At 42.4% G+C, this 20,938-nt stretch overlaps 1 protein-coding gene across 1 annotated transcript in view; it reads right to left on the reverse strand.

Moving 5' to 3' along the window:
* Positions 1-783: 783 nt before the first annotated feature.
* The window catches only part of fam171b (family with sequence similarity 171 member B), a 53,102-nt gene continuing 32,947 nt past the window's right edge, over positions 784-20,938 (reverse strand). The window contains exons 7-9 of the mRNA XM_059647648.1: positions 20,311-20,427; positions 12,503-12,623; positions 784-2,617 (exon numbers count right to left, since the gene is read on the reverse strand). Coding sequence (XP_059503631.1) covers positions 1,216-2,617; positions 12,503-12,623; positions 20,311-20,427 — 1,640 coding nt within the window. The 3' untranslated portion in view covers positions 784-1,215. The remainder of the gene's footprint in view (positions 2,618-12,502; positions 12,624-20,310; positions 20,428-20,938) is intronic.

Here is a 20,938-nt window from a genome sequence, read left to right on the forward strand (position 1 = left end):
AACAAAATGTAGGAGGCTAATGAGAACAATGGAAACTAGCATTACAGCATTTTTACATATAGTACACATGCTTCCCTGTTGCTTATTAGTAAAACTCCAAAACAACTGACTTCAACATTTTCTGCCCACCTCTGTCACAAAAAGAATAAAAATAGTTATGCCTTTATTACTGGGATTAGAATTTAGTGACAGTTTTACTTCGGCCTTGTGCTTTCCATGTCTTATGGCGATTCGTGAATATTGTGTTTTCACAAAGTCCTTTAGATTTAACTATAAAGCATGGGTTTCTACTTAAATCTGAACAGCAGCCTCTCAGAGTGCATGATCAAACAAAACTCTGGTGTTCTGCAAATGTCACTGCCCGAATCAAATCACTAATCCTGTACTTCCATGCAAAATTTAACAATCTTTTCCCGCTGCTGAGTAAATTTGAAAAGTTTGTGCTTTTGGGATTGGAGCTTTTAAAAAACATATATATTTAAACATTTTACAAAATATTTCGTGTAAAATTATATATTGCTTCAACTTTGGCAAATACATTTCATTTGTATAAATTGTAAAAGGCAGTGTCTCATACTATTTTCATGCTAAAATAAAGGTTTGGTATGACAACTGCCTGAAGATGAAGCGCTCTATCTCATCCTGTTGTTGATACAGATTCATGTTAAGTCAGCATTCTACTCAGAATATATCTTTTTAATTTTTAGATGAGCTGTTATGTCTGGGCATCACATGAATTGATCGTAACAACTGGATTTGGACTTAACCATTTTTATCTTTGCAGGGCGTATCATCAATGCATTTACAGAACAGATTAACATTAAACATTAAGACGAGAGAAAAGATCACTTTGTTCATTTCTTGCTGGAGATTTACAGTGGCAGAGGTGACAGATACAAAAGAGGGCAATGGATTGTAACAGAAAGAATTCAAGGTCTGCTGGTAAAAATATACTGCAAACCGATCAGATATTCCATCATTTGTTTATAAAGAAATTCTGGTGCAAAAATTTAAAGGACAGAAATAACTTGGTGCTTAATAACCTTGTGTGTAAATATTTACAGTGAATTCAGGATGAGTGATCCTAAATGTACAACTTATACAAACAGGATGTCTTTATTCAATACCACAAAATGTAACTAATTATTAAAATAACCACAAAACTAAAAACATGCTTTGTTCCATTGTAATAACTTGGAATCAAAGAAATTCAACTCAGTTTATAGAGATGAGAGGTCGTTCCTCTCTCTTCTGCCAAACACTTTTTTTACTATCTTCCCCATCTCCATTAGTACTCATTCCTCCCTTCCTATGTGGAGGGGTTACACTTATTGCATTGTCTAGCAAACTTCGGTCATTTTGCTCTTCCTCAACCTCAACTATCTGGTCGCTTCCTATATCCAATACATGTCTGAAAGATAGGTCCTCTGGGGTACAGACAGTGGTGCCGCTTTCACTGCCACTCAGATCCATGTCTTCCGAGTACAGGTTCTTTGAAGCAGGTGCAGTTTTGATGAAGGTCTTCTCCTTTTCAAGCTTCTTGCCAGTGTGGTGCTCATTCATGTCAACTCCTGAGTCGAGGCTTGTGTCATTACTGTGCGCTTTTTTCGGTTTCTGAACAATCATGCATGAATGTCTGATTGGAGGTACTGGCTTGCCCTCCAGCGATACAAACCATGCTCTGGGATGTGGGGAAGGTTTGCCTTTGGTCAGTTCCAACAGTGTCTGTTCAGATATGCCTTGCAGTTCAGTGGCAAATGGAGCCACTCCCACTGCCTCATTCAATGTGCCAGGAACAGAAACAGATTCCAGGAGGTTGTTGCTATATCTTCCCCAGTTTACAGGCAGCGCTGACTTAGAATCCATTACCTGTTTTGAATTTATATAATCCTGTTGTCCCTGCAGAATCTGTTGCTGTCTCTGGGATTCAATCTGTTGCTGGGAGTGCAATGGCATTTTAGGAAGGGTCTGAGTGTAATTATCCCTGGTTAGTGGCTCAGGCAAAGGGCTATAGATGATCTGCTTATTTCTGGGCAAAGTAGCTGACCTGGCAACCTGGTCTGAAGTACAAAAGAGGCCTTGAGTCTGCATAATAGCCATGGCTGGATTATAAATAGGCAATAGTTTGTTTGAAATATGGGGTAATTGGTACATTTCTTCATTGTTATTGTGCTGTATTTTGTACTGTTCTTCCATCATCTCCTTTCTCCTCGCTAGCATCTTCATATGCTTTATCTGCAATGCATTTTTGGGTGTATCCTTAGGGCTACTGACTGCTTGCAGGGAGACAGTTTCACTATGAAGTTTATCACTTGTTTTCTTCCGAGACCGCACTGTGAAATTATCAACGTAAACTTTGCAGGTTTCATTATTTTGTTTCTCTGAAGTCTTATTCACAAGTTTACAAAACTCATTCACTTCTTTTTGAGACAGTTCTTTCTTTGGGCTATAGGGGGCTATCTTGGGCTGTTGAGAAGCAAGCTTTTCTTCAGATTTCAAATTTTCTTTGGTGACTGGCAGCAAGTTCATGTGAGTCGTTGACGTAGTCTGGTCCTTTTTTGATGTATCCAGTTTGGTCTTGGTTCTTGGCTTCTTGTGTGTATGACCGTATTTTCCACTGTCAAGAAAGGGAAACTGGTTTTCATTATAAATGGCAAATGCTTTCAATTTAAATACCTGAAAGGCAGTGAATGCAGATTCTATCAGGAATTGATATTCAAAGATCATTTGTAGGCAACAAGGATAGAGCAGAGGAATGGGGGCAATCACATTCTTCTTTCCAAGAACACACTAACTTGCTGGGCTTAATGGCTTCCTTCAGGGCTGGTTAATTTTATAAGGATTTCTACTAATGATTAATTTTAGTAAAAATACATCTTAAAAAGCCCTACATTCTATGATTCGTATGCAAGATTATAGGAAATCAGGACAAGCAATTTGTGGTGCTAAAGAACAGTCACATTTTTAATAAATTTTCAATTCCAGACTGAAGTAGTAAGTCCCATTAATAAAATAGTTATTCTGTGATCACAATGCTGTATTAAGTTCTACAGATCCAGAGCTCTAAGCTTAGTGACCTCAAAGAGTTGTCTAAAAAGACATTGTGATCTGTTGTCACAATGACCTCTTCTTTCTCAATATAGGGTTGAATCCGGAACAATATCCAGGGGTGTTCCAAGCATGCAGCAGGGTAAGAAGCCAATCTCAATGAAATATTCTTACAAACAGCAAAACAGTAAGCAAAAATCACTGAAGTCTGTTTGAATTTAATATTTTACAGGAAGTGAAATAAATGATCGAGGGGAGTAAGGTAGAACGTAAATTATAAAATTCACTAAAAAGTTAAATTGTGGAATTTATCGTAATAGAAAATCTTATTTTTTAATCAAGCAGAAGCTATTTCACAATAATTATTTAATTATGAAAACTACGCATCCAATAGTTTGTTGTGATTCATTTAGTATGATGTGAAGACAGTGAGCACATTTTCAGTTTGAGAGAGTTTACTTGCTTCTCTTTTTTAACCTATTCCACTGGCTATCAGCAATATGAAAAAGGAAGCCAAACGTGTCTTCTCTTCGTACCTATATACATCCTATCCATTTGTAACTCCTTAGTTAAACTCCCAGGCTAAAAAAAACTTAAGAGGAGCCTAGGTCCTAGCTGTGCATTATGAAAACCCAGCAAGCATTTGGATTCCTTTGGCACTTGTGAACCAAAATTCCAGCTGCATGTGAATACCTTCACTCCTTTGTGGACACCTCAGAACAGCTGACCGCTAAGGGAGTAAACCCTGACAAAAAATCTGCAGCAGTGACAAAAGCAAACTAATGTCTAAATATGACAATTTTCTGGCAATGTCTGTGATCAAGCTGATTCAAACATGATGGTTTACATTCCACTGAACCCAACCAGAGGTTAATTCAGGGTTCTGACATTTGGGAAGCCTACACTCTCTCTACAATTTGCAAGCAGTGCTCTGAATAGGACTATCCATTTGGCTGCAAGGTATTATCACAACAGTAGTTATGATTGTTAAGTCTAATTTGACTGTGTACAGAAAGAATTCAACGCAACGTCTCCAACATTGGGAGGGATCATAGTGTCCCACGGATCAGTCAACATGTAAGTCCAGCTGCTCCCAACTGCTGACGTGCTGAACTGCCATGCTTTATTCTGCTTTAATATATGCTTGGAGCCAACAGTCACTACTTTACAAATGGATAAAATCTATTACCCTAGGCAAAAAAAGACAAACAAATAAACAAGAAAGAAAGAAAGATGCCAACTCTTTGATCGTCTGGCTGGAATGGGGGACCACATGCAATACATTGTGTGCAGCTGGTTAATAAACAGTGCAAGATAACCATGATCCATTTGGGGCTTGAGAGACTGAGCAATGATGTTCATGACCCAAATGAAAACAAATTATTGACATATTGGTTCTAAATGGGAAACCCCTTTTTTAAAAAAGGGTGAGTCACGTCCAGAGATAGCAAGAACTGCTGATGCTGGATTCAGAGATAACACAGTGTGGAGCTGGAGGAACACAGCAGGCCAGGCAGCATCAGAGGAGCAGGAAAGCTAACGTTTCGGGTCGGGACACTTCTTCAGAAATGGGGGAGGGGGAAGGGAGCTCAGAAATAGAGAGAGGGGGGTGAGGCTGGGGAAGGTAGGTGGGATTGTGATCGGTGAGTGCAGGTAGGCAGTGGCGGGAATTGGTCAGTGGGGTGGGACGGGAGGATAGGTGGGAAGAGAAGATGGACAGGTTGTGTCAAGTCAAGGAGGTGGGGATGAGAGGGAGGGTTGATCGTGGGATAAGGCCGGGGGGTGGGGGAATTTTGAAACTGGTAAAATCCGTTTAAGCCATCAGGCTGTATGGTCCCAGGGTAAAATATGAGGTGCTACTCCTCCAGTTTTCGGGTGGTGTCATTGTGACACTGAAGGAGTCCCAGGATGGACATGTCATCCAGGGAGTGGGAGGGGGTGTTGAAGTGGTTCGCGACGGGAAGGTGGTGTTGTTTGTTGCGAACAGAGCGCAGGTACTCTACAAAGTAGTCTCTGAGCCTCCACTTGGTGTCACCGATGTACAAGAGGCCACATCAGGAGTAGCGGGTACAAGAGGCCACAACAGGAGTAGCGGGTACAAGAGGCCACATCAGGAGTAGCGGGTACAAGAGGCCACATTAACGAGTGTGCAGGTAAACCTCTGATGTGAATGGTTTGTTTGGTGCCTTGAATGGAGGTGGTGGTGGTATGGGGGGGGGGGGGGGGGGGGAGGAGGTGTGGAGACAAGGTGTAGGGGCAGGTATAGCACTTCCTGTGGTTGCAGAGAAGGTGGTGGAGTTAGTGGGGAGTGTGGAGTGGATGAGGGAATTGTGGAGAGCGCGGCCCCTACAGAAGGCAGATAGTGGTGGTAGTGGGGCCAGGTTGCTGGTGGCGGAAGTGATGGAGAACGATATGTTGGACACGGAGGTGAGTGGGGCGATATGTGAAGGCAGAGGTGCAGGAAATGCAAGAGATGCAGTCAAGAGCATTTTTGACTACCGAAGGGGTAAGTTGAGGTCCTTGAAATAAGAGGACATCTTGCATGTTTGGCAGTGAGACACCCCATCTTGGGAGCAGATGCGGCAGAGGTGGAGGAATTAGGAATAGCGGATGGTATTCTTGCAGGAAGGTGGCAGATGCGGCAGAGGTGGAGGAGTTAGGAATAGGGGATGGTATTCTTGCAGGAAGGTGGGCTAGAGGAAGTGTAGTCTAGGTAGCTGTGGGAGTCGGTGAGCTTGAAATAGATGTCGGTTTTGAGGTGGTTACCACGGATGCAGACAGAGAGGACAAGGAATGAGAGGTAGGTATCAGAGATGGTCCAGGTGAACTTGAGGTTGGGATGAAAGATGTCTGCAAAGTTGATCAACTGTTCAAACAGGAACTGTTCCACATATCCTACAAAGAGGCAGGCATAGCTTGGGCCCATGCAGGTACCCATGGCCACCCCCTAAGTCTGTAGGAAGTGGGACGAGTTAAAGGCAAAGTTGTTCAGGGTAACCACAAATTCAGTCAAGTGGATGACGGTGTTGATGGAGGGGGGCTGGTTGGGCCTGCAGGAGAGGAAGAAGCCAAGGGCTTTTCGGCCATCTGCATGGAGGATGCAAGTGTACAGCGATTGGATGTCGACAGTGAAGGTGAGATGTTGGGGGCCAGAGAATTGGAAGTGTCAGAGGAGGTGGAGGGCATGGGTGGAGAGTTCCAGGTCCAGGGGGGTGAAAACAGAATCAAGGTAAGTGGAGATAAGTTCAGTGGAGCAGGAGCAGACAGAGACAGTGGATCGGCCGAGACAGTCAGGTTTGTGGATTTTGGGAAAGAGATGGAAACAGGCGGTACGGGGCTGAGGAACAATGAGGTTGGAGGCCGTGGATGGAAAGTCACCTGATGTGAGAGGTTGTGAATGGTTTCAGAGACAATGGTTTAGTGATCAGGGGTGGGGTCATAACTGAGGGAGAAGTAAGAGGAGATGTCAGAGAGTTGGCTCCTGCCCTCGGCTAAGTAAAGGACAGTGCGCTTTATACAGCACCTACACTCTTGTTCGCGAAAAACAACATCAACTTCTGATTGTGAACCATTTCAACTCCCCCTCCCACTTCCTGGTGGTGTATCCATCCTGGGCCTCCTCCAGTGTCACAAAGACGCCACGTGGAAACTGGAGGAGCAGCACCTCATATTCTGCCTGGGAGCCTGCAGCCTAATGGCCTAAATGTGGATTTACCAGTTTCAAAATCTCCCCACTCCCAGTCTCATTCCATGGCCAACCCTCTCTCTCATTCCAGCCTCCTTGACTTGATACAACCTGTCCAGCTTCTCTCCCACCTATCTACTCCTCCCACCTCACTGACCAATCCGCACCACTCCCTGCTTGCACTCACCTATCACCATTCCACCTACCTTCCCCAGACACACCCCTCCTCTATTTATTTCTGAGCTCCTTTCCCCTCCCCCTTTTCTGAAGAAGGGTCCCGACCTGAAACATCAACTTTCCGGCTTCTCTGTTTCATGTCCATCTTGTTAAATCTGTTCAGGAGTTTCTATGTTGTAAGCAAGTCTTTTAAACTTCATCTGAACTTCAGAAACACCATTTAAATTGAACGATTGTCATACCAGAAAATAGGCTTAGTATGAATAAGAAAAATGTAGTTCTGTTACCAGAATGTTAATAGGACGAATGCAAATTTTAATGGTTCAGCACACAGGGACATGGCTTGAGAATTAGAAGATAGCAAACATAGAATAGGAATAAATTGGTCAATTTCAGGGTGGATTCTGGTGAATAGTGGGGTACTATTAGGATCAGTGATTAGGCCCCAGCTCGTCCTAACATATACCAATGAATTAGTCGAGGGAATTAAATGCATTATTTCAAATGTAAAAACAACACAAGATTACAAGGAATTGTGAGTGATGAAGAAGAAGAGCCTTTATAGTGATTGTTGACTGAGCAGGCAATACATGGCACATGTAGTATAATGTAGAGTTACCCACTTCAATTGGAAAAAAATCGAATGGCAGATTACAATTTAAACAATGGTAGATTCGGAAGGAGATGTACAATGGGACATGGGTCTTCTTGTATAAATGTCCCTGGAAGTAAGCATCCAAGTACAGCAGGTCGTTAGGAAGGCAAATGAAAGTTAGCCTTCAATGCAAGAGGGATTTGAGTACAAGACCAAAGATAAAAGCAAAATACTGTCGATGGTAGAAATCTGAAATAAAAACAGAACTGGCAGCACCTGTAGAGGCAGAAAAAGAGTGTTAATATTTCAAGTCCAGTCCGAGTCTTCTGTAGAACTCTGAACCCACAGATAATGCCAAATTTGCTGGTTTAATGTTTCTGTTTTTATGTCTTGATGCAGCCAAAGAAGACCTTGGTGAGACCATACCTGGAGTATTCTGTGCAATTTTGGTCTCCTTACCCAAGAAAATATGCACTTTGCCAAAGAGGGAGTTCAGCGAAGGTGCACAAAGATGATCTTGTGATGGCAGGTTTGGTTAATAAAGAGAGGCTGGGTCAACTGTACCTGTATTCATTGGAGTTGAGAAGAATGGAATTGTTTGAAACATATAAAATTCTGACAGGGCTGGGGACAGACTGGATGCAAGATAAATGGTCCCCTGGCTGGAAGATTATAACAAGGGTCATTGTCTTAGGATACAGGGTTGACAATTTAGGATTGAGATGAGGAAAAACTACTTCACTAGGAGTTAACGCTATGGAATTCTCCACAACGTAAGGCAGAAGGGCCGAGCGTGAGTATATTTCAAAAATAAACTGATTCCAAGACACTCCATGTACCATGGAACATAGGGAAATAGCAGATGTATGGCACTGGATCAGCCATGTTCACGCTGAATGATGACTCTGGGCCTGATATTTGTTGGGGATAGAATCAAAGGCTGGGCACCTGAACCTGATCATCAATGTTGTGAAGATTTTATTAATGAATTCTGCGCTTAACAGGTAATTCCAGGTCTGCTAAAAACAAAATTCTTGGAATTGAAAGTAGTTCAGCACTATTTTGAAGAACTCAAAATGAGTCAGATCAGAATTTGTCATTTGCAAGTTTAACGCCTTTCCTTCTGAGATATCATTCTTTCCGACTTAGTTAGACATGGAGCAAGGGGCAGCATTGGGCTAACAGTTCTCTGTTAAATCATTTTATGATTTCTGTTTACTTTTGGCACATGAGAGTAAGATTAAAACCTGTTCCACTGTGCATAGTTTTCAACATATTACTATAAATCCACCCTCAGAATAACATTAGATGTCTGAAAGAGCACCGATTTTCATCCATAATTTCAATATTCTGAATTAAAACCTGCAAATAAAATCCCAAGGAAGCACACACCCAACTAATACTGTATCAACTTAATAACAAAGTTTGTGATTTTGATAAGCATCATGGGCAGGGGACATGAAGAGAAATCCTGAAGAAAACTGAACTTACTTTTAATTTTCTGATTTAAATTCTGCTTCCTTTAAAAATGGTCAATGTTGCTGGATTCACAAAATGTCAATATTGCTAAATGACCCTTGTCCAGAACTCCAGTGGTTAGCACTGCTGCCTCACAGTGCCAGGGACCAGGTTCAATTCCTCCCTCGGGCGACTGTGTGGCATTTGTACGTTCTCCCAGTGTCTGCGTGGGTTTCCTCCGGGTGCTCCAGTTTCCTCCCACAGTCCAAAGATGTGCAGGTTAGGGTGGATTGGCCATGCTAACTTGTCCGTAGTGTTCAGGGATGTGCAGGTTAGTGGGACGGCTCTCAGTGGGACGCTCTTTGTGTCGGTGTGGACTTATTGGGCCGAAGGGACTGTTTTCACACTGTAGGGATTCTGTGATCCTGACTCCCCTCATACATCGTAAACTGTGAAGATGACAGTGTAGAACTCCAAAAAGACACTGACAAGTTGGAAGAGTGTGCAGATAGATGGCAGATAAGGTTCAATGCAGAGGAGTGAGAGATGATATACTTAGTGGGAAAAAGGTTGAAAGACAATATAAAATAGGGGCTACAAGTCTAAAAGGAATATCAGAGTGGAGGGATCTGGCTGTATATGTGCACAGATCATTGAAGGTGGTAGGGTAAGTGGAAAGAGTAGTTCATAAAACGTACAAGAGTCCTCAGCTTTATTGATAGGAGCAAAGAGTGCAAGAGCGAGGAGGTGATTTGAACTTGTGAAAAAATACTTGTTCGACCTCACCCAGGGCACTGTGTACAGTTGTGGGTGCCATATTATAAGAAAGATGTGAATGCAGAATGCAGACTAATTACAACAATGAGAAACTTCAATTATGAGGATAGGCTGAAGAAGCTGACATCGTTCTCTTTGGAGAGAAGAAGGCCAAGAGGAGATTTTCAGAATCATAAGCAGGGTGGATACAGCAGAAAGGAAGAAAAAGGCCCTGTTTGTAAAAGGAACCAGAACAACAGGGCATGGATTTAAAGAGATGTGCAAAAGAAATAGGGAAAAAGAGATAAAACCTATCACTCAGTGAATAGTTGGTACGAAATACACTGCCTGGAAGTGAGGTGTAACAAGTTCAATTGATGCATACATCAGGGGCAATGAACGATTATTTAGATCTGGGGCAAGAGGACGAGATTAACACAAGGTGATGATGCTTGTCTGAAGAGTCGGCGAGGGTGTGGTGGGCTGAATGGCCCCCTTTTGCAGCATAACACTGTGAGGTAAGATTTCTGTTTCCAGTTAGCTTTGAACAAAGGAAAACCTTAAGGTCCACCATGCTAAAATGAGTGCTAATGCCCGTGGCTGTGTTTGTTAACACATTGTATACCAATTAGATTCGCACATGTACATTTAAACAGAGCCTCCACCTTTCCTCCAATAACACTCATGGGCATTGCAGCCTTTTTGTATGAAGCTATTAAAATTTTACACGGTGAGATAGCAGATCAGCTTTACAGATTCCTCTTCAATTTACATTTAAACTCTAATGGAAGAGGTAAAGATACACTATTAGCATAACAAACTTCTAATCTCAGTCCCTGAAATACATGTTTTTGTCATATGATTGAAATCTGAACTTGTTGACTTGCTAATTACCCAGGTCAGGAATTCTAACTCAGTTGCTATCTTGACATCACCAGAAAAGCAGCTTTTGGCCTTAACAGCCAGAAGGACTGCCTTGCATCTCTCTCTCCCAGAAGTCACATCTCCAAAGAACTCTCGTACATTGTTTACCAAATTGGCACAAGGGCACAAGAAATATTGCTGCATCTTCATACAGCATCTACCTGCATCCCAGGAAAATAATTGCTACAAGATGAGACAACTGATAGGCACTGAATTAGATAATGGCCTATTGAACTCTTTAAGTCACATAAAGTAATGCCCCCATTATTTTTTTTAAAAGAAATTCAGAATTTCCAACTTCCTCCCTCCCTTCCTTCCTTCCTTTTTCATTCTACCTTGTATGATGTTTTTGTGTGAATGAAGCATGGAAGGCATTCTCTGTACTGAGTGTTTTTGTTAATAAAACTAAAAAGTCTTAGAGATTGCGTCTAAAAGAAACACACAGGGTTTGGGGAACTGTGCCTCAGCCTACTTCAGTAAAGGGTTGGTTGAAAACAGAAAATCTTATGTAACAATCTTGGGCTTAAGGAGGAAAGCCAATAATTTAAATTTGCCTCAATCTCCTTTTATCCAGGATATAAGCATTACTAAACTGCTGCCCAAAACTTGAATATTTTTCAACCTATTGCCCATGCAGCTGCAAGTCACCTAATGTCTGACTGTTAACCAGTTCCGCAGCAAACAGGTCAATGGATGTGGCAGGCAAAGGGTTCTTTATCTGTGTACAGATTTCATTTCAAACAAAAGTTATGAATGTTTGAGCATTTCCAAATAGTAACGGGCATGCGCCAAAATAGATCTTTAACCAAAAATTAAGTTTGTTGTTAGGTATAAGAGTTTTATACAGCAGCCTGATATAATACAAGATCCCAAAATACTGGAGAGAAAGGCTGATAAAATAATATTTGAACATGGAACCACAGAAGATCCTAAATAAGAGGGACAAAACTTGTTTAAAGAAATAGGTTTTCAGGAGTTTCTTAAAGGAGGAAAAGAATTCGACAGGAGGAGAGATATAGGAATAGAACCATTGTGCTTGGGACTTTCAAGGTGTCATGGCAATGATGGTGCTATTAAAATTGAGCTGCATAAGAGGCCAGAATTAGGGTAATGCAAATATGGTTCAATGTTGAAAGGTTGAAGGAAGTCACTAAGATAAGGAGGGTGGCGACCACAGACAGACTGAAAATGAAGATAAGAATTTTAATATCAAAATACTGCTTGACCAAGGTATCAATGTTGATCAGTGAGCACAAAAGTGATCGATGAACAGAACTTGGAGCAAGTAAAGACAAGGGCAACAGAGATTTGGTTGATACCAGGTATACTGAATACTGCAGTGACAGAAAGGGTTAAACAGCATTAAAATAAAATGAACTGACTTTTCTTTATAACATTTTGGGTTGTCTCTTTTACAAATGCTGTTGATAGTTTTATAATATTTTGGATTGCCTCACCTGCTGTGATGTAACTTGTCACAGCAAATCAGATCAAACAGAGTTTTCAATGCAGGTTGTTAGATAGGAATTCTCAGTATGGTTGAAGCTTCAAATAAAGGTATTTTTTCAGACTTGTAGTTATAAAGGGAAGACCTTTGCAGAGTGCTGAGTAATTGTAAAAACACCGACTTCAGACACTGTGACAAAGATATGCTATCGACTGAACACCGTTTTCATTTGTTCCCACTGCATTACAATCATCTCCCATTCAAGCCGATCTATGGCATTTGAGTTATGAACAGTGCTTCAATCAATGACCACATGATAATTAATAACTTCACTACATTTTATTACACACTATGTAAACAATGCAAAGATATAAAATAGCAATCTCCAGATGCAAAGATATGCAAGTCTTACCTGCAGTAACAAAACAGCACAGCCACAAATCCTGCAAGAATCACTGCAGTTCCTCCTAATATAGCCACGAGGAGCGAGGTATGGTAGGTGGTGATATCTTTTGCAATACGACCAATTGTACCTAAATATAAGGCAGAGAGTTTTAATATTAATCACGTTTGCAATATGCTACAAATGGTTAAAAAATTAGTCAGTGTTCTTGGGGCACAGTGGTACTGTCCCTATCTCTGAGCCAACAGACCCAGGTTCAAGTCCCACCTGCTCAAGAGTTATGTAATAACATCTCTGAATGGATTGATTTGAAAACAAACTCACAGTCAGCACCAAATGATTATGTGAACTAACAAAGGCCTGTAGTACTCAGCAAAGACTTTCTGCATTTCTTAACCTCATACCAAATGCAAACTAGAAATTAATTTTATGATTCCACATCTTTGAGTAAGTAGATCATGTGATTGTCTAGTTTCTGCAAGTAAATTTGGATGTTAGTGAAATTTATAGGCTTGACTTAACATAGTACGAAGTATTATAGTCACAGAATTTACTGCAGAGGAGGAAGCTAATTGGCCTACAATATCAATATTGGGTAAGTGAAGTAACTATCCAACTAATCCCTTTCCTAATAACACTTCACACTTATTTTTGTTTTTAATATTTATCCCCTACCTTTCTGTTTCCTCTAGATTCTAGCTAATGCCCTAACAAAGTTCAGTGTAAAAGGAACCTTTAGCTTCTCCATTTTTCTTCTATTTTCAGTTGCTACCCTTTAGTCACTCAATCATCAACCAGTGTTGATAGCTATCCTAGTTTATCTCAAAATCCTTTATAATTTCAGTATCTCAATCAGATTTCCTGTTAATCGCCATTGATGTATTTTTTTTGCCTCTAGTCTCTTCTGGACAAATGCTGTTCACCTCTCAAAATTTCAGCAGTTTGTCATGTATGAATAATTAAAATAGGTCATTAGTAATACATTATAGAAACTAAAGAATTTTCCTGTATTTCAAGCACATCTGATTTTAATCACTCCACTGTCTAAATGCATACCTTTGATAGCATGGGTCCTAAACCTCCACATTACTCAAAATTTAGATGACCTGTTCTGACATCATTTTATGTGCCCTGGTACAAAATAGTGTTTGACTATATGAAGTACAGCAGAACATATTCCTAGGTTTAATGATGCAATATAAATGAAATAATGGAGGGGGGGGGGACTTAGTCATACATCAATTAATTTTCTGTGAGGGCACTGACAAACAACACAATCATTATTTTCTGAAATTACTCTCCTACCTTCCCATGGCATAATTGTACATTTTTCTTGCTAATTCTATTCGTGTTAGCCATTCTCTCTCTCTCTCTCTCTTTCTCTTACAGTACGGTTCCCATATGCTTCTCACAACAGGAGATGTTCCCTTCCAATAAACAGCATTGCCTCCACTGATAAAGATTTTGAAGCAGAACTCTCAAAACCTACAACAGGGTAACGCATATTGTACGGATAGTTCATAATGGATGCTAATGTTACATAATCAATGTCAGATGATGTCTGTTAAATTCCATTGTGTGGTATGAAAGTAGTGCAGTAGGGACATGCAAGGGAGCAAATAAAATGTGCAAGACATACTCAGGATCACACATACGCAGCTGCTATTGCTGATTATATGCTGAAAATGACAGACCTGAAAGATGATTACTTGCCAACTCCGACAGATTGGAAACTGGGTGCGGCTTGTGGAGCTGGAATAGGGTCAGACTCAAAAATAAGGAGGGAAGAAAATTTGTAATAATGTAAAGACAGACGATATGAGTGTGTGGGCTTGTTAACATATTTTAAATTTGATTCAAGACTTTTATATGGACAGGAGAAAAATAATTAAAGTGATTGAAAGACACTACAAATCCTGGCTGATAGTTTCAGTCAAATGAACAGTAGTTATCTGGAATAACAAATATTCAAAATGCAAACATTATGTACCAATAAGATGACAGATGGCAGAGAGGAAAAATATAGAATAGCAATAAAGTCTATTTGAGCGGCACGGTGACTCAGTGGTTAGCACTGCAGCCTCACAGCACCAGGGACCCGGGTTCAATTCCAGTCGCGGGTAACTGTCTGTGTGCAGTTTGCACATTCTCCCCGTGTCTGCGTGGGTTTCCTCTGGGTGCTCCGGTTTCGTCCCACAGTCCAAGATGTGCCGGGTAGGTGGATCGGCCGTGCTAAATTGCCCGTAGTGTTCAGGGGTGTGCGGGTTATAGGGGGATGGGTCTGGGTGGGATGCTTCAAGGGGTGGTGTGGACTTGTTGGGCTGAAGGGCCTGTGTCCATACTGTAGGGAATCTAATCTAATCTATTACTGCTATTTGCCAAAGTCAATTTCTCATTCCGAATGAAAAAGTAACAAAGAGTTTGGCGGACTTTCTCTGATTATTTTCAAGGTAGGTAGTTGAAATGAACTTGAAAGTTTATTTCTGTACGTTTATTAGATAGAATTTGGTTTTCTGTTTTATTGACTTTTATGAAGAGTGTAATTACTGCCCTATAATCTTGTTTGAGATTTAAGCAGCTGCTTTACTGATTAGAAATTTGACACAGACGGCAGGATTTTCAAATGTGTACGGGGCGAGGCCAGTTGCAGGTGAGCAGGCTTTGAAAACAGAACTCCCAGGTGGCATGCCAATCTTCCAATCCCTTGGAAGGAAGCACAATTTTCAAAGTGAGGGCACTGGTGGAAAGGGGCTAGAAATCAGTTCACCTCCAATTAACTGTCTGTTCAGCTCATCAAAGAGCTTGTTAATAGCTTGAAAGAACCAGGAAGAATTTTTCAAAGCGGCAATGTGAAAAGTGAATTCTGTGGTGTGCTTTTATGATGCTGCCGATGATGAACTGAAGTGATTAAAAAAAACGTTATTCAGATTGAGGTGCTCAAGCAGTGGCACAAAGTAGGCCCGTTCTGCTCAGCCGTGGTAGGTACCTTGTGACTGACCATTTGGCTACTGTATGCACTGTGAGGTTGCTGGGCCACAGCTATCCTTCCTGTTTAAATCTGTAAGCTCATTCGTGGCTACCGTCTGCCACAGAGCTTAAAGTTTCAGCTCTAGATTCTGAATTCAAGCAATTCCTGGCACCACTAAGTTTGCTTCTGGCCTGATTAGGGTCTTTCCATATTAAAATAGTACAGCGTCAATAAAACAAATACAACGTGGAGACAGAGATAACAAAGTGTGAGGCTGGATGAACACAGCAGGCCAAGCAGCATCTCAGGAGCACAAAAGCTGACATTTCAGGCCTAGACCCTTCATCAGAAATGGGGGAGGGGGAGAGGGTTCTGGAATAAATAGGGAGAGAGGGGGAGGCGGACCGAAGATGGAGAGAAAACAAGATAGGCAGAGAGGAGAGTATAGGTGGGGAGGTAGAGAGGGGATAGGTCAGTCCGGGGAAGACGGACAGGTCAAGGAGGCGGGATGAGGTGGTAGGTAGGAAATGGAGGTGCGGCTTGAGGTGGGAGGAAGGGATGGGTGAGAGGAAGAACAGGTTAGGGAAGCGGAGACAGGCTGGGCTGGTTTTGGGATGCAGTGGGGAAAGAGGAGATTTTGAAGCTTGTGAAGTCCACATTGATACCATTGGGCTACAGGGTTCCCAAGCGGAATATGAGTTGCTGTTCTTGCAACCTGCGGGTGGCATCACTGTGGCACTGCAGGAGGCCCATGATGGACATGTCGTCTGAGGAATGGGAGGGGAAGTTAAAATGGTTCGCGACTGGGAGGTGCAGTTGTTTGTTGCAAACCGAGCGGAGGTGTTCTGCAAAGCAGTCCCCAAGCCTCCGCTTGGTTTCCCCAATGTAGAGGAAGCCACACCGGGGACAATGGATACAATATACCACATTGGCAGATGAGCAGGTGAACATCTGCTTGATACGGAAGGTCATCTTGGGGCCTGGGATAGGGGTGAGGGAGGAGGTGTGGGGGCAAGTGTAGCACTTCCTGCGGTTGCAGGGGAAGGTGCCGGGTGTGGTGGGGTTAGAGGGGCGTGTGGAGCGGACAAGGGAGTCGCGGAGAGAGTGGTCTCTCCGGAAGGCAGACAAGGGTGGGGATGGAAAAATAGCTTGGGTGGTGGGGTCGGATTGTAGATGGCGGAAGTGTCGGAGGATGATGCGTTGTATCCGGAGGTTGGTGGGGTTGTATGTGAGAACGAAGGGGATCCTCTGGGAGCGGTTCTGGCGGGGGCAGGATGTGAGAGATGTGTTGCAGGAAATGCGGGAGACGCAGTCAAGGGCGTTCTCGACCACTGCGGGGGGGAAAGTTGCGGTCCTTGAAGAACTTGGACATCTGGAATGTGTGGGAGTGGAATGCCTCATCCTGGGAGCAGATGTGCTGGAGGCGGAGGAATTGGGAATAGGGGATGGAATTTTTGCAGGAGGGTGGGTGGGAGGAGGTTTATTCTAGGTAGCTGTGGGAGTCAGTGGGATTGAAATGGACATCAGTTTCTAGCTGGTTACCTGAGATGGAGACTGAGAGGTCCAGGAAGGTGAGGGATGTGTTGGAGATGGCCCAGATGAACTTGAGGTTGGGGTGGAAGGTATTGGTGAAGTGGATGAACTGTTTGAGCTCCTCTGGGGAGCAAGAGGCTGTGCCGATACAGTCATCAATGTAACGGAGGAAGAGGTGGGGTTTGGGGCCTGTGTAGGTGCGGAAGAGGGACTGTTCCACATAACGTACGATGAGGCAGGCATAGCTTGGGCCCATGCGGGTACCCATGGCCACCCACTTTGTCTCTAAGTGGGAGGAATCGAAAGAGAAGTTGTTCAGGGCGAGGACAAGTTTGGCTCGGCAGATGAGGGTGTCGGTGGCGGGGGACTGGTCGGGCCTGCGGGACAGGAAGAAGCGGAGGGCCTTGAGGCCGTCTGCATGCGGAATACAGGTGTATAGGGACTGGACGTCCATGTTGAAAATGAGGTGTTGGGTACCAGGGAATTGGAAGTCCTGGAGGAGGTGGACGGCGTGGGTGGTGTCACGGACATAAGTAGGGAGTTCCTGGACCAAAGGGGAGAAAGTGGAGTCTAGATAGGTGGAGATGAATTCGATGGGGCAGGAACAGGCTGAGACAATGGGTTGACCAGGGCAGGCAGGTTTGTGGATTTAGGGAAGGAGATAGAAACGGGCCGCGCAGGGTTGGGGAACAATGAGATTGGAGGCTGTGGGTTGGAGGTCCCCTGAGGTGATGGGGTCATGGATGGTGTTGGACATAATGGTTTGGTGCTCGGGAGTGGGGTCATGATCAAAGGGGCGGTAGGAGGTGGTGTCGGAAAGTTGGCGTTTGGCCTCGGCGATGTAGAGGTCAGTGTGCCATACTACCACTGCGTCACCCTTGTCTGCAGGTTTGATGGTGAGGTTGGGGTGGGAGCGGAGGGCTGCCCATTCTGCGGGGGAGAGGTTGGAGTGGGTGAGAGGGGTGGAGAGGTTGAGGCAGTTGATGTCTCGACGGCAGTTGGAGATGAAGAGGTCCTGTCCGTCTTCCCCGGACTGACCTATCCCCTCCCTATCTCAACTATACTCACCTGTCTACCTATCTTCTTTTCTCTCCATCTTCAGTCCGCCTCCCCCTCTCTCCCTATTTATTCCAGTTCCCTCTCCCCATCCCCCTCTCTGATGAAGGGTCTAGGCCCGAAACGTCAGCTTTTGCGCTCCTGAGATGCTGCTTGGCCTGCTGTATTCATTCAGCTCCACACTTTGTTATCTTGGATTCTCCAGCATCTGCAGTTCCCATTATCACTCACACAACACGGAGACAGGGTCTGTGAGTGATCTGGATGTTAAGATCCCAGCCTCAGATTTAAATCTTTGTGCATGCAAGAACAATCTTGAGAAAAAAGCTGTTGCAAACTGCAAGTCAATATTTCAGTATCAGTTAATACGCAAAAAAGCTTCATCTTGAGGGTAATCTTTTGAAGGCTGTCTTCATGGACACTGGGAAAGGACAAAGTAAGGTTTATCTCTGATGTCTCAAGTAGCCAAATTGATGAAGTATTCACCTTTGAAACAAATACAAGAATAATGCCCGCTATTTATGAATTTTCAGAATTCAATCTGTTCCACTGTTCTGCCCAATGCCTAGAAGTTTATAAACCTAAAATAATCTCGCACACCAGCGCTAAAATGAAAAATGATAAGAAATAAGTCCAATTACTTGCTAGTATAGAACTTGGGTATTTTCCGAAAAGACAGCCATTGCCTCGAAAGCTATTTTCAAACAGTTACAAAAATTTGTGTGACAGGAGCTGAATAATCAGCGCATGGACTCTAAGACTAAGACATTGGCATAGAGAGAGCAATGGGAACTGTAGGGATCTCAAGCTACTGCATGATTTTTAAAAAAGGCAACCTGTAATAGAGTGAATTCAGAGAATATTCAAGCAGCTCATGGTTGCAGAATCCAAGATCTCCACTGTTAGGTACAATTCAAATATTGGTCAACACTTGCTGAACAATCCCGAGTATCATAATAGTTACTTAACAACTAACTTCAGTTAATCAGTCAAGCCACTTGTGAAAAGCAACATGAATTCATGCACAGAGATCCATTTCCCACAAACAAAACTAATGATTCCCAAATCTTAACATGTTTATTGTATTGTATTACTCAGGAGCTCAGGGAGTAATCAAACAAACTCTCTTTCCTTTCTGTGAAAACGCCAAATGGGTTCGTCTCTGCAGTCTATTACAAACCTACCTTCTCCGGTCAATAGATAGATCTGGATTCTTATAGCTCCACGAACTATAGAATTGACCTTATTGGCAAGCGTGTAAATTTGGTCCAAGCTCTTTCTTTACCATACAGGCTTAATACTAAATTAAAATGTGTCAAAGTTATCCTGTGGGATAAAAGCTATCCTGATCAAATATCTGTTAATTGTTATCATGCAAAATCATGAATCTGTCTAAGGTTGCAACTGTTGGTCCTAAACATGTTCTACTCTACTACAATTTTCCTTGGAAGGGTAAGGCGTCTCAAACATTTGAGCAACAGATGGAGCTAGAGGTTTCAAACCACTTCTGTGCTGTAGCAACACAAATGCTATTTTCCACCAACAGGATATTGCTATCAAGCCAAAAAAAATCCTGCCAACCACACAAATTAGCAATCCAGTATGAGTTTCTATGTCAGTATGATGACAGTTATGGAGGCCACATTTCCACCTCCCAAAATAACTGGTGGATCATACAAAAAGCATGTCCTGTTGGCTACTCACAACAGGCAGAGTACTGACCATACTAATCTAACCCATGCTTGAAAAACTCAAAACAGAGCCTAACATTCGACGCAACTCTGTGATTATACATCACTTACTAAACAATCAGCAAGTGTGCCCAGAACTATACTAACAACCAATTTAAAATTATTATTCAAGTTTACAACATGACTCACTTAATGCTTGTTACAAACGGTTTATATTCATACACAGGGCCTAGTCCTTTACAAATAGAAATAACGTGCCCAGTTATTATGCTTTTTTCAATTAAGCAGAAGCTTGGGTGCCAACTGTTCCCTGTCACACACTCTCCTGTCAGTGACTCAACCAACTGAAGTCAACTGGCCTTTTTTGAAATTAAAAACAGCTTGGGAGATTCCCTTCCTGAAACTTTCTCGAGGTAATGTCATGGCCAATTAGTCAGCAGTTTTTTTTCTCTCTCCAGTAACATAAATTTCTGTGCTTAAAACTTGGCTTTCTTAAATTTGCCTTGAAATAAAAGGTTTCAGCAACAAGTTTCCAGCAGTATAAAATGCAACGTAGAATGCATGTTTACCTGTGGTTAAAGGTAAGGGTGCAGCTATCCAGTGACCCAAATGAGGGGCCATGTACGTCCAAACAAGTCGATCACCTTCCTTTCTAACTTTTCCAAGTCCTCTGTTTACCCAGGCGCCTTGGATGAAAGAAGAATATCTGTGAGCCAGGCATTTATCTCAAGATTATTAGACTTTAACTATAACAAAAGAAACATCACTAATTAAAGTCAGTGAGAACATTTTAGATGCCCCAACTATAATTGGCCAAAGTTCTCTTGATTTGAGAATTGTCATCTGGATAGGAAAACTGTACATATCACTTCATTTCTTGAGAAAGTTTAAAGGGATAAAACCAAGAACTTATGGGTCAGTTAATGAAACATCTGCCGTTAGGAAATTACTAGAATCTATATTTGTGGGCAAGATAAAGGAACACTTTGAAAATGTTCAGCTGATCAAAGAGACAAAGCCTGGGCTGGTAAAGGATAAGACACAGGTGATGATTCTGATTAAATTTTTGAAGAGATGTTGAAAGTAGTGAACAGAGATAAGCCATTGATATGATTTATCTAGACTTCTAGAAGACATTCAATGAAGACCCTCATAAGAAGCCGTTAGCTAAACTAAAGCTATTAGGACTGAAGACAA

The sequence above is a fragment of the Stegostoma tigrinum genome, chromosome 7 (genome assembly GCF_030684315.1).
Source record: "Stegostoma tigrinum isolate sSteTig4 chromosome 7, sSteTig4.hap1, whole genome shotgun sequence".
NCBI lineage: Eukaryota > Metazoa > Chordata > Chondrichthyes > Orectolobiformes > Stegostomatidae > Stegostoma > Stegostoma tigrinum.